The sequence below is a fragment of the Calidris pugnax genome, unplaced genomic scaffold (assembly GCF_001431845.1).
Source record: "Calidris pugnax isolate Ruff unplaced genomic scaffold, ASM143184v1 scaffold18, whole genome shotgun sequence".
NCBI lineage: Eukaryota > Metazoa > Chordata > Aves > Charadriiformes > Scolopacidae > Calidris > Calidris pugnax.
Genome location: NW_015090812.1, coordinates 1324053 through 1338138, shown reverse-complemented (window position 1 = coordinate 1338138; position 14086 = coordinate 1324053). Strand labels below are relative to the sequence as shown.

Here is a 14086-nt window from a genome sequence, read left to right as displayed (position 1 = left end):
AAAAAAAAAAAAAAAAAAAAGAGGAATGTGCCAATCACTGGAGTGATTTGTTTTATTTTACCTGCTTATATTTTAATGATCATTCGTAGTGCTTGCGATTTCTGCCGCTCTGCTGTGCTATAATGAAATATATTGTGCTGGTTTTGGTAGTTTTTCATAATCTGTGTTTAAAATAAAAATAAATGCTGTGGTGTTACCTATAGATTTAAGTATTTACAGTTGAGGGGCCACTCAGAATAAGTGCAATGAAAGCTTTTGGGAAGTCAGCAGAAGGTCGTGAATTACGACAGGTTTTCGCTGATAGATATTTCTACTATTGATTTCTCAATTTTTCCTAATTTTTGAAAAGAAAGTGCAAGTTAAAATAAGGTGCTGAAAGGAAGGAAGATGTCTCTTTCAATGACAATATTTGCACGACCTGCAATGATTTGGGTAGGAAACGTACTCCATGGGATAATAATAAAAAAAATAAATAATAATTTTTAAAAAAGTTAGTTAATCTGAAAAATCCCCAGCGTTGCCTGGCAAGGGCAGGCAGCGGGTGGCTTTAACCATGCTGGGGAAAACCTCGCACAAATTACTTTTATTTTTTTCCCCTCCTGGAGGGGCCCAATCCTGAGAGAAGGAGGAACTCGGCCCCTGGCAGCAGGGACGTCCCCAGCACGCGGTGCCGGATCAGGCCCCCACAGGCTATATAGGCTTTTATCTGCAGCCCCCGACTTCGGTCATTCATTTATTCAGAGAAAAACAAAAAAGCGTGGTCCCAGTGTGTTATAATACGTTTTGAGCTCTCTGGTTGATTTATGTAGCACTTTTTGAGAATATATCTATTTTTTATTTATTTATTTTTAGCAAAATCGGGGAGGCTTTCTTGCTATTTTTTTTTTTTTTTAATTGTCAGCGTAATTTTAATCGTGGTCCTTTTTGTGCCAAGGAAGAGGGCTGATCTTTAACTCATCGTTACACAAAGCAAGCAGTGTCTCCGGATGGCCAAACTAACTTTCCGAGTAGGGCATTTCTTTTGTAAATATATGAAAATATGACACAACACGTAAAGGAAAAAATGAATAATTCTTTGCGTATTTGCACAAGTCGTGCTAAGGTTTTCTCTTACCGCATTTTTCGATTTTTCCTGTTTCTTTTTTATTTTCTGGGAAGGCTCTGGGTTCGGCTTGTCCTCATGTGCCCGAATATCAGATTTTTATCTTTTAATTTTTCACTAAATGTAAACAAAACTTTCTCTTTTTTTTTTTTTTAAAAAAAAAAAAAGCGCGAGACTTGCTTTTTCTAGGATTTTAATGTTAGTTATCGTTGCGCACGCGGGATGAAGCGGCCGCCTTACTTTCTGCTCCTGTCGCCGTTTAGGAAACGGGGAGAAAACCACCCTTCATTGTATTTGTGTGTGCAGCTATATTGGCATTTTACTATACCGCCTGCTGCTATTTCCAAATATATCTTAGGGAAAGTTTTACTATACTTTAGGCTTCCCCATACAAACATTGATTGGCATCCAAATGTTTAGGATTTGCCAAATTGGCGGGCATACGCTGGCTACACCGCAAGCGGCGGGGTCAGGGAGAGAGCACGGGGAGATACGGGCTCCGCAAGTGGACTCACGGAGGGGTTTTTGGCTTTTTAACTCATTCTCCCCTTTTTCTTGGTTTTTTGGTCGTTTTCTTTTTTTGTCTCAAAAAAAAAGAAAAAAAAAAAAAAAAAAAGATGTTTGAATTTGGGGAAAGGGCCCCATCCTTGCACTGTCTCCTCCCGGGTGCTGGGGTTGAAGTCAGACCTTGTTTTTGGGGGGCAGGAGGGGAGGTTTTGGGTGGGCGCGAGGTGAAGCGGGGACGTGGCGGTGGCTGGGGTTGGGGTCCGTCAGTGAGGTGTTCCAGTCCTGCAGCCCCCCAAAAAAACCATCTAAAAACCCTCCTATTTCTCACCGTCCCGGTGAGCCTTAGCGCCTCGCGAAGGCCCCGTTCCTGGGGGCTTTTTCTTTTTATTGATGGTTTGGGTGACATCGACCCTTCTCTGTGAACTCTTTCAGGATGAATTTCATCCCTTCATCGAAGCACTTCTGCCTCACGTCCGAGCATTTGCGTACACGTGGTTCAACCTGCAAGCCCGAAAAAGAAAATACTTCAAAAAACATGAAAAACGCATGTCTAAAGAGGAAGAGAGAGCCGTGAAGGACGAACTGCTAAGTGAAAAACCCGAGGTAAAGCAAAAATGGGCATCCAGACTTCTGGCAAAGCTCCGGAAAGATATCAGGCCTGAATTTCGGGAGGATTTTGTTCTCACAGTCACAGGAAAAAAGCCTCCGTGTTGCGTTCTTTCCAATCCAGACCAGAAGGGCAAGATGAGAAGAATTGACTGCCTTCGCCAGGCAGATAAGGTCTGGAGGTTGGACCTTGTTATGGTGATTTTATTTAAAGGTATTCCGCTCGAAAGTACTGATGGCGAGCGCCTTGTAAAGTCCCCACAGTGCTCTAACCCCGGGCTGTGCGTACAGCCCCACCATATAGGAGTTTCTGTTAAGGAACTCGATTTATATTTGGCATACTTTGTGCACGCAGCAGGTAAGTGCCTTTCTCTACCATCTTCTTCAACTTTTTTTTTTTTTTTTGGGGGGGGGGGGGGGTTATCTCCGGGCTGGGCCGGGCCGGGCCCGGCGGCAGGGGCTGCATGAGCGGGGAGGGAAAAGTGGGGGGGACGCCGGTTATCGCCCTCCCGGGACAGCGAGGGGAGGGCCAAAAATTCATCCACCCTCCCCTTTTATTTTGTTTTTGGTATTTTTGTGGGTTTTTTAAGGTTCTCGTTTATCCTGGGGTTGCGGGCATTCTTTACAGGTGTTATCCTAAATGTTGTCCTAGGAGGGATCGCAGCCAGACGTGGCTTCCTTTATCCTGATTTTGGGGGGAAGTAGGTAGATTTTAATTTAAAAAACAAAACAAAACAAAAAATAAAGTTGTATATGTTCTGCACAAAGTATTGTGGGAAGGCCCGAGGCCTGTGGGTCAGGAGGAGCAGGTATCCTCAGCCCGCAGGGATGGGACGGGGAGTGTCAATCCCGCAGGATTGGGCTCGGAGGGAAAGGGGAAGATGGTCCCTCCACAGGGGAGGGAGTCACCATCAGCTCTGAGCGACCACGAAACAAACCCCCACGTAGTCCCTATGGGGAAAAGGAGGTGTTTAACCGTCCCCCCCTCCCCAAAATATCACAATTTATACACCCAGAGCGGGTCTTGAAACAAATTCCTGGTTTGTTAATATTGTGCTTATGGAAGGAGCTGGGGTGGGGGGGGGGATGTGTGTGTGTGCGAGATGTTTTTGTGATGAAAAATGAAAACCTTGGGATCTCCGACTCCGGCGCTGAAAAGCACACCCTGCCCGGGGAGCGGACTCGGTGTGCTCAGAGGATGTGGAGTAGGTTGGCTGGATAAAATAATACGCTATTGTAGTTCTCCCCAGTGATTATATCGCGGAAAAATGTGCGGGTGTGAAGCGCTAGGCCCTGGTTCTCCTGCCTGGTGTGCGTAGGTCCCCCCAGCTTTTCAGCCAGGCTTGCACGTTGGACGGGCTGGGGGAGAAAAAGAGGAGCTGAGGGGAGAGGAATCATAGTGGTAGAAAACATTTCTACATCAATATATATCAGTAAGAAAACCGGGCACGTTACGGCACCGGGAGCCTGCGTTTCCGATGCCACCTTCTCTCGGAGGGGTTTGGCAGAAAGTTTTGGCTTCCCCAAAGTTTTTCTGTGCCGAGCTCCCGGCAGCGGTGGCTGCCATAGGCCATGTCGCTGCTGTGGTTTTTTTTTTTTTTTTTTTTTTTTAACGGGTACGTTCCCAGTCCGGAAATAACTTTGGAGTGCCCCGGCGGTATTTCCTACAGATAAGCCGCGAAATTCACTTTGCACTTCAGTGCGATCTGGGAAATTGTATTGCACGTTTGTGGCAAAGGTGAGGTAGGCAAATATTGTGGAAAATTATTAATTTACCCCGCGATGTGTTACGGGGCACGGTGGAGGAAGGATTATCAATTAATGGCTAACTGAAGGCAGGTTGTGGGTCTCTTTCCCTTCCATCACTGGCCCCGAGGAGACCGGGGACTCGCGTCCCTTTTGTCTGCCTCAGTTTCCTCCTCTGCACATGGGAGCGGGGCAACGGGCTTGAAGAGCTTTGGTATCCAGGGCTGGAAATGGCTGTGCAGTGCTACTCGGCACGCAGGTTTTTATTATTTAGATTTATATATAGCACGGTGCCGGTAAATACTGGTCCGTATTGTGTTTCCCAAATGAAAAGCAGCCTTTGCGGTGTGCGAAAAGTGGTTTAATAGAAACCAACGGCCTTGGCTTAGCGGCCGTGTAGGGTCACAAAAATGTGGGATGGGGAGAAAAGGACCAAACCCAAGGTTGCATGAACTCCAGGGAGCCCAAAGGGATCCTCTCCCTCTTACAACGGTCGGGCGATAGACATTATAAAAGTTCAATATTGTGATTAGGGATACACCATCTTATCAGCACGCTGTTGGCAAACAGTCGCCTTGATAGCGAACTCTTATTTATTTCTGCCTTCATCCTCAACAGGCAGCGATCGCGCTAATTGTTCCTCAGACTAGATGTTCGCTGCGGAAAGTTAGCGTGAGGCTTGGGCTCCTAGGTTGGGGTTTTTCTTTGTTGTTTTTTTTTGTTTTTTAGGGGGGAGGGAGTTAGATTTGGGATTTTGTGTAAGCAGTAACGCGCCGGTGCAGACCGCACCGCATCGTGTTTTCGGCCGTTGTTTGCTGATTGCACGCATCGCATTGTGCTCTTAATGCAGTAGCCTGTGCTGGCGTATTCCCTGCGAAACCTCACCGGGGAGGGGGGACAAAATGATTTTTAGGAGGTAGCGCAGCATGGTCGCCGTCTATATCGCCTCTCAGAGGTGTACCGAAAGCATTGCCTATAGGCTACCTTTTTTTTTAAATTTTTTTTCCCCCTTTTTTCCCTTTTTTTTCCCCCCTCCGATGTATCCCAGCAGTCTTTGTTACACCTGAACATTGGCCAAGTTGACAGCCATTGGTTCCCGCAGACCCGCAGTAATGGCAGCTTGTGCCGGGTGCGCAACAGGAAAATTACAAAAGGGGGAAAAAAAAAAAAAAAAGAAAAGAAATATTAAGGGTCCTTTGTCTCAAACTCCATCAGACCTCGCTCCCCAAATGTATGGACGGCTTATTTATCAGGAGGAAGTCGCCAGCGCAAATATTAGGTAGGCTGGTCAACTTACATATAGCGGATTTGACAAGCATCTGCTATAGTACAGAAGATTTGTAAACACTAAACAATGTTTTTACCTCCTTAAAAGTTTTGAGAAGTTGCCAGTATTGGCAGGAGGCACAGACTCCGAAACGTGCTTGAAGATACGTGCCAAAACCATTGTGACCTTTTCACCCATAGTGCTCGCTTCTCTTTTTCTTGGGCTTTTTTTCCCACTCTTAGTCTTCTTTTTTTTTGCGGGGGGGGATTATTCTCTTCCAAAATGCCCTTATTCAAGATGACTTCAGCAGCGAGATGTCCCTTTCCTTCTAAACATGTACAATAATTATTGCTTTGAATCCACGCTTTTTCTTCAGTAGGCACTATCATCTGTAAGGGAACACATGTGCAGAGATTTAAATAGTGCTTCTTACAAAGCTACTGAAATCAATTATTCTCTTTAAGAACTGGCTAGAAAGAGAAAACAAAAATATGCAAATGGGCAAACTACATGTCATTTTTGTTTAAAAAAAAAAGAAAGAAAAAAAAAAGGGAAAGTAAGATCGGTGTTTTGTGAATTAGAGGTTGACCAAAAAATGTATTGAAATCTAGAGTATTGCTCTCAGTTTGCAGTTTCTAATCTGCTTAACTAAAAGCAGGCGGCATTTTCATACCCTGAACTTGGGTTCGCTTTTTAGTTTTCACTTATTCTGCGCTTGTATCAAATGACAAGTTGGAAACCATTGTGGCAAACCGTTTTCTTTGTGGGAGTCGAACAGTAAAGCTAATTTATGACCGGTCCTTTACCAGATGATCTGTATCAGAATCTACAATATACTAGGCACGTGGCAAGGTCACAATTTAAGTTGTTAAGGTCACAACCTTAGCCACCAGGCATTTGACCTTTTAGATAAAGTTAACCTTTGTTCATTAGTAGGCACTCAACCGAGAACTTTCTGGAGTTTTTTACTGCTTTGGAGTTCCTTCTGCTAATGTGATCAGATTGGAGAATAGATTCGCAATGGAAGTAGTTAAATTTTGTGAGAGGTCACAGTTTTTAGAGACTTCTCCCGTGGACGAAGCTGGATGGCAGGCCAGGAGGCGATGCTGCAATGCCCGATTTATTTTTTTTGGACGGCCATCATTATGCGCTTCGGGCGAGAATTAAGCTAGCGAGGTATTTGTGGCAGAGAAAATCTTTTAATCTTTCAGAAGGACATTGAAAAATCCCAAATTTAAGAAAAAAAAAAAAATCTGGGGATGGGGGTTTATTTACGTGAGCTCCTTTTTCTTTTCGCGTTCGGAGTAGAAGCCAGCGGAGAGGCAAGAAGTCAGCCTTATTTCTGTGACTATGAAAATTTACTTAGCATCTAAATATGCTCTGTGGGTAATTGCCTGGGCAATAGCATATAGCGCACGACCTTGAACTTTAAGCAGACCCATTTTACGTCCCCACAGGCGGATTTAAAAAATATTTCCACTCGGACCACCGCAAAGGGGCACGGGTGGGAATAACCCAAAGGTTGGTTAGTGCAGAAAACGGGCTGCAGGTAGCCAAAATACCCGGGGAGTCCGGAAGGGACATGAGGCTTTGAGCCGTAATCTTTTAGCACGATTGGTATTGATTGTTGCTGCATTAATCCCGTTAATAGCCGCAGCCGGTTGGGCACGTTGCAGGGATGCGAGGGGTGTCCTGACGCTGCCGTACATCACCAACAGAGTTGTCGCAGCGTCTCGAACTCCTGAGAGCTGCCTCGCAAAAGTGGAGCTATTCAACGGTGGAGGCTGTTGCCCGGCTCCTATAGGAACACACACACCATATTGTTTACTTAATTATGCCGTAGCGGAGGCTTATTTTTAATTATTTAGCCGACTTCCTCGCTTTGCTGTGATACCGCATTTATTATTTAATTTGAAATCAAAAGGGCTGCGCTACTGTTAGTTTTTGATGCATTTTACTTTTGTTTTGGCTACGTTATTGTCATTCCATCGTACAGTAATCCAGATAGCCGTGATATGCAGATTGGCCAGATGGTCATGTTAACAGATTGAGAACCCACTTCCCACTGCTAAAGAGCAGGTGTAAGATCAGTGGGCTTTTTCTTTTTTTTTTTTTTTCCCCTTCTTCTTCTTCTCCTTTCCTCCCAAGTTTCAACCAAAATGCTCTTTAGACAGCTCATAATAGCAGTTAAAAAGGGGCACATTTCAAATGGTGTTTGTTCTGTGGAGATAATATGTAATATATATGTTGTTTTTACACGTATCTGAAGGCTTTTAAAGCATCTGTGACATTCCCTCCCTATATAAGGCTTTTGAAAACCTCCTTCCAGCCCGTGGCTGTTCCAGCGTACGTCCAAAATGGTCCTTAAAAGTTTTGCTTGCGATGTTAGTAGTCCCTACGCGGTTCTACAGGCAGATTACACTTACTCTTACCAAAAAAGTACCCATCCAGCTTCACACCAGGTATTTCATACGCTTTACCTGTACAGGGCTCCCTGCGTGCACCCAGGGGAACCTGAATGGTTCAATGTTCAGCTGAGATTTTAATATTTGGGGGCTCGTAGGGTGCCTTTTTTCCTCTATTAATTTTTATCACAATGAGACATCGATAGTTTTAAAGAAAAAAGTGAAACGAAGACATCCCGCGGTATTTCTGCCCTCGAGCAATACCCAGGAGAAGGCAGGTTTTGCATCACTTTAGCCTCGTAAAAGGTGCCCTTAAAGGGTGGGTGGTAGGAGCCCGGGTCTATATCTCAGTTGGGAGAGGTGGGGAGAGGGCAACTCCTTGGCACCCCAAAAAACATCCCGCACCCCCTGTATCGCGGGCGTGCACGGGGGGTGGCCATCTGCAGGCCCCGGGTGGCACGGAAAGATATCTCCATCTACCGATGCTCTCCGCTCCGGGGAGAGGGACCAGCCTCTTCCCGCAGCCGTGGGCAGGGCAGTAGCTGACAGAAAGCAGGATTTAGGTGGGACAACTGTTCTCCCCGTGCGGTTGTCACCGAGCCAGTGAGTATCCGTGATAATTCAGATACTAACTGGTGCGGCACTCGGGACGGTCTGCTCTATCACGAACCCCTGGCAGGAGTTCAGTCATGTGGTTTAGCTTTCCCCTTTCTCCAACAACAACAACGGCAACAACAAATAAACAGGGGGATAAAGGCGTATTTCGTATGCCCAGGATGTTTTCCAGGTGATGGGTTCGGCCGGTATAAGGGCGCGTTATTTCCATACCTCCCTGCGCTTCGAGGTGCAGAAGCGGGAGAAGCCTTTGAATGGTAAGAAAGTTGCCCAACGCTGCTGGCTTGTCTACAAGCGACTGCACTTTTATATTTCCCTTCTTTTCCACCCAATGATGAATAGCATTAATTTAGATCTATTTAAGGCGAGTGTGGGAGAAACCACAATCTTTGTTGTGGTCACTGCTGTACACAGCGGGGCTGAATGTTTCTCTTGGTTGAGGCCTCAAAGCTGAATCTGGAGAACCCAAAACATCGTGTCAGCTTTTCAAACCCTTCAAAGAGACAGTGGAATCCTAATTGTTCATAAAACCCATTATTTATTATTACAATTATGTATTTTCTCCCCATTCGGATGTAAAGGAAAGGGCATCCCTCGCTTTCCGTGCCTTGAGCTTCTTCGCAGCTCCTCCTCCTCCCCTCCGTGCTTCGGGTTCAGGCACCGGCTGAGGCTTTCGCAACCAGCAAACAAACCCCAGCCGCTGCTCCCTCAACCCTCAACCCCTCCCCAAAAGCCTGCCATTTGCCAGATATATACGTCCCAAAGTTGGACCCTCCAGGGCTGGGGGACTGTCCCCGGTGGGGTGGCTTTTGGGGCATCTTCGCCGGGAGCCGCAGGTCCGGCTCTGGACCCGCTTCCTTCTGCGCAGGCAAGGGCTGGAGCTGCTGATTAAATTACAGGCTGTAAATTCCGGGCAAATTATTTTAGCCTCCCAACAGCAGCCGACCCTGAAGGTTTCCTTACGACAGTGAGGGCTCTCGGTAGATAAGAGTTGTCGGCGAACTAAAATTCATTTTACTCGCTTTGGTTTTTCCGTTCACGTGATGCCCTCCGTTCATTTCATTTTTGGGGGGTTATTGTTAATTATCACCTGTGTTGTGGTAGCCACCAAAAAGCCCAGCTGGGGTCAGTGGATGGGTTGTGATCCCCATGATGTGTGGGGCAGCAAGTTCTTTTTGTGGGGGGGTGTTTGCAATATTTTGTGCCCAATTGCGAGGGCAGCGCCCTGGCCGATCCCTTCGTCATAGCATAATTCAATGTGAAGAGATGTATTTAGATATATTTTTCAGAGGTGTTTCTGGCTAGCAGGGCTCTGTGTGGCATGGGCACGTAGGAGGAGGACGGTGGCCGCTGTGGAGCGGGTGGATTCGGGGCTGGGTTTGCAGCCGCCGTCTGTAAAATTGACGGGGGCCTCCATTTTGTGTGCCAGGCTCTCACGTGCGAATCCAAAATGGAGAGCGGCGCGGTGGAGCGTTGCCTACAGCCAAGGCCTCCCTGTAGGCATATGATGCCCAGGGTCCCTGCAACGCCACGGTGCATGCAGACCCCCCCCTGGCGAGACCCAGGAGGGGGTATCCTGAGCTTATCCATCCTCCCAAGGTTCCCATCCATCCATAGGTTCCTCCCAAGGGGGTCTCAGTCTCTTCTCCGGGTCCTTGATGTCCACCCTCCTGGTCTGAGTGCCATCCCGGTGCCCGGGCAAGCCGGCACGTTGGCTCTGGGGCCGGTGTGAAGGGCCCTCAGGGAGTCGTTCCTCCTTTCCCCCAGGCTTCGGTACACGTCGGTGCCATTAGATTAGCCAGATAAAAATCAAGACGGGTTTAATGACAGGCTATTCTGAAAGTTTCCTGGACTTTATTGTTCATAACTTGGACCCGAGTCGGGTTATTTACACATGAGGATTAAAAAGCTGCAAACAACTGTGTGATTTTTAGGGCCTGAAAGCAATTAGCATATGTGGGTAGGAGGATACACTGCATGTCTGCGTTCCTTTAAAATATAAATCACAGTTATTTAATTATGTTTTGAGAGGGCAGATTTAAGGATATACTGCAAAATGCATTACCTATTATACCAACACGATAATCTTATTAACCTTGCTTTCTACTTTTTAATTTTATTGTGCACCAACTCTTATGATATCAAAAATAATTACTTGGAGAATACATGATGTCAGAGGTCCGATATGACATTTATCTTCACAAGTGAGGAGACGGCTATCGTCTCGTGCGCTGCATAGCAGCACGGGAGGCATCAGGCAGGTCCGCGCCGGGGAGAGGGAGCAAAAATGGGCATCATTGGGGAAAGGGAGTGAAAACGGGCATCATTGGGGAAAGGAAGCAAAAATGGGCATCATCACAGTATAAAAGTGTGTGTTTGCAGATTTGTGTTGTAGCCAAGGGCCGGCTTGACCAAACTTGGTGCAATTCAGCATCTGCAGGCCTCCCACAATAGAAAGGCTGGATATTTTATTTGCATGTGCCATACGAGTGCCGTAGGTGAGCCGGTATTCCACGGCGGCTCCGTGCATCCACCCCCCATCCACCCAGTTGGGTCTCCTGTTAAACCCCACGTTCTCCATCGCGTCCCTCCTCGGGGCAGCGCCTCTCGCTCTTTCTTTGCCCATCTCTCCCAATGTTTGATGTGTTTTGATAGTTCCCCCGTATTTTGTGAGGGAATGGGTGAGGGCGATGGGTGAGGGGAAACAAATGCCATAATAATATCCCTTTTCAGAAGAATATAGTTTAATTTTGTGTGTGCGTGCAGCAGCTGCCATTGGCAAGCTGTCGTCTTTGTTGCCATGGGCTTTTTTTTTTTCTTTCTGCATGCGTGCCAGAACATGATTGGATGTTTCAGCATGTTCATGTTTTGGGGTGAGATATATCTGTGGTGAAGCACGAAATTATCATGGGGTTGGTGGGTGTCCAAGGCTGGGTTATTGGGCCAGGTGAGCTGGTTGTGCTGGAGAGGTCTGTGTGAGCCTGGTACCTGGTGGTGCTTTGGTCAATGAGATGAAACTCACTAGTGCTGTGGGTTTGTCAATGATGTAAAAAGATTGTTTATAAACATCACAGAAGGGTGTATCACTACCATCTCCCCCATCAGGATGCCTGTGGGATGCAGCGGGAAGCCCTCAGTGCTACTAGTTGATGGGTTTCTTCTGCCCATCTCACTCACCTGGTGCACACACCCCATGGGAGGTCATGTCCATCCCTGGCTCTTGCTGGGGATGGTAAGCTGGATGGTGGCACTGGTGAATTTGTGTTGCCTGAGACCCTGACCAGTGATACGTAGGCTCTGGGCATGGCTTGTGGTGTGTGTGGGGATGGAGCACACCTTCCATGGGTCATAAAACTAATGTGACACTGCCCACAAGAGCTGCAGGTGACAGCAAATCCTCCAGACCTGCCACCGTGGCCACAGAAGTGTTACTGGTGTTTTTCCTGCTTCTTGGTTTCATCCATTTATCATATTAATAACATGCTTATAGCATCAGCATCTAAACCTGCTCTACACTGTCCTCTGTGCCTCACATCTCCCTTCTCATCCCAGCTGCTGCCGTCCCACGGTAAATAACACCTGATGGGAAAGCAGGGGTGTTCCTGAGCCCAGGAAATCATCGCTAGGTCCAAAATGCAGACTCAAGAAAAATTTTCCATAGGGGGGTGTCTCTGTACAACCTTCTTAGGCTGGTCCCGAACCAGAGCGCTCGGCAAAGGGAAGGTTTGCCGGACGAGCGCAGAGGCTGTGAACAGCCCACTGAAGGCTTCAGGAGAAAGACAGGATGAAGAACTAAAGGCAAAGTGTTGGGATGCCCTCGTTCTTGTTGTATTTTTCTGCATCTGTGGATTTAGTCTTGTGTGTGAGGTGCAGATAATGAGCTGCCTGAGCTTTGTAATAAGCATCGCGTCTGGTTAAATGACTGTTTCTGTGTTTAAAGCCAATATGTGTATTACAAAATAGCTCGTAATGCACCGAAAGAATGGGGATGAACCCCTACAAAGGTATCAAAAGACAAGTTAGATAGTTACGACGATTATTGTCAAGATGAACACTTACTGGAGATTTTAATGCAGAAATGCCTTGTCAGTCAGATTTCATCCTAAAGAGATTCGCTAGAAATTTTGTGTGATCTCTTTACCCAATACAGTTTTAATTTGATTTGGAAGAAAACGGCCAAATCCCTGAATGATGATAGAAACTTAGGGTAAAATTTAAATTCAATTCAGTTCTTTTTTTTCTTTTTTTTTCCCCTCTTCTTTTAAGGCAATGTAGTTTCAAGTAAATCAGAAGAAAGAATTCTTTGTATCGGGATGCTTTTCTAAAGCCCAGCTATTGTTGGGATCCCTTTTAGGGAGGATAGCCACTGCAATGGTTTCATTGTGTGGCGACGAGGACTTTTCCTGACGCGATGAGGACTTCATTAAAAATAGCCAACAAACCTATTTACATTTGTTTCTGTGTTTAAAAAGTAAAAAAGTAGTTGTCGCTCAGCTAGAAAGTAAATCCGGCATCGTTTGCTTTGAAAGCTTCGCGAACGGCTTGTCTGGCTGTGGGAGGATCAGCCTCGACAGCGGCCGAACCCTTGCGAGCGTAGGTTGGGTATTGCTGGAAAAGTTGGGAAAAACACAGGGCAGTCAGCTGAGAAGTGGGATTTTTGTGGTCAAGACACAGATTTTTTTATGTTTTGGTTGTTGTTTGGTTGTGTTTTTTTTTTCCTGTAGAGAAGGACATCAGCTTCGTTTTTTTTTTTTTTCCTGTAGAGAAGGACATCGGCTTTAGCAGCTCTGGGTTAGGTTTTAGGTTCTTTCTGGGCAGATGCAGTTATAAACACCCATCCAGGGAGCTCAGTGATGTTCAGAGATGCACACTTGTGTCTCAGAAGTGCACTTTCAAGGTGTCTGGCCTTTTTAATATGGATACATGAGTGTGAAATATAAGCAAAATAATATGCTCACCACCAACTTTAAACGTGGATGTTGCTTCTTTTTCTGATCAAAAGCTGGAGGTCAAAATCATAACGGGAACTGAGAGTGGACTGGTCGTTTTCCTCATGAACAAACTTTAGTAATGAACTCTTTTTTATGAAAGTGAGCTGTGTCTCCGCAGTGAGCAGACATGAAGCCGTCTGCCTGTGGGACAAGGGTGGTACAAAGCAGGGTCCCCGTCCCTTCCCGGCGTGCTGAAGGATGCTGCAGGCATTGCCCTAGGAAAAATAAGTATATGGAGTTTTCATTCCTGAACGACCTGTCGGTAGGGCAGGTTTTCCATGAGGTGGGTCGCTTAGAAAGTCCTGTTTTTCTCCCCGTTCCCGGCTAGATCTCTCCCTGATGTTGCCCTTTCTAAGTGACTTTGGGGCTGAGTTATCCTCAGTGCCTTCATCCCTGCTGTGGGCCAGTGGTCCAGCCCGGCTCGGGGTCCCGGCAGCAGGGGTGGGCGTAGGGAAGGCACGAACGGCATCGATGCAAAGTCAGGATGCGCAGAATGTTTGGAAAGAGTGAAATGAGTCGGAGTTTGACACGAAAATGGGATGTTTCTGTCCACGCGCTCTGAAATACGGGGCAGCAACGTCTTTGGGTTGGTAAATGTGCTTTGAAAGCCTCAGAAAACTTTCTGTGGTTGCACAAGCAGTGTCTAATATTAATAATATTCCCTCGTTAAAAGGGATGAAAGATTTCTCAGACAGCCTTGCTCGTGTACATCCTTTATTTTTTTGTTTTTTTGAACAAGCTTCGTCTACCTTAGCAACTTCTCCAGGGAACTTTCCAGCTCCGCGCCGGGGCCACTGGTGCGGCTCGAGGATGGGTCAGTGGCCATGGAGGCCTTTAACATTTTAAT

General features: G+C 46.5%; 1 protein-coding gene across 3 annotated transcripts in view; it reads left to right on the top strand.

Moving 5' to 3' along the window:
* The window catches only part of NFIA (nuclear factor I/A), a 363025-nt gene that overhangs the window by 108310 nt on the left and 240629 nt on the right, over positions 1–14086 (top strand). For all 3 annotated transcript variants that reach the window (XM_014939240.1, XM_014939239.1, XM_014939238.1), the window contains exon 2: positions 2042–2573. In XM_014939240.1, the coding sequence (XP_014794726.1) occupies positions 2042–2573 (532 nt within the window). The remainder of the gene's footprint in view (positions 1–2041; positions 2574–14086) is intronic.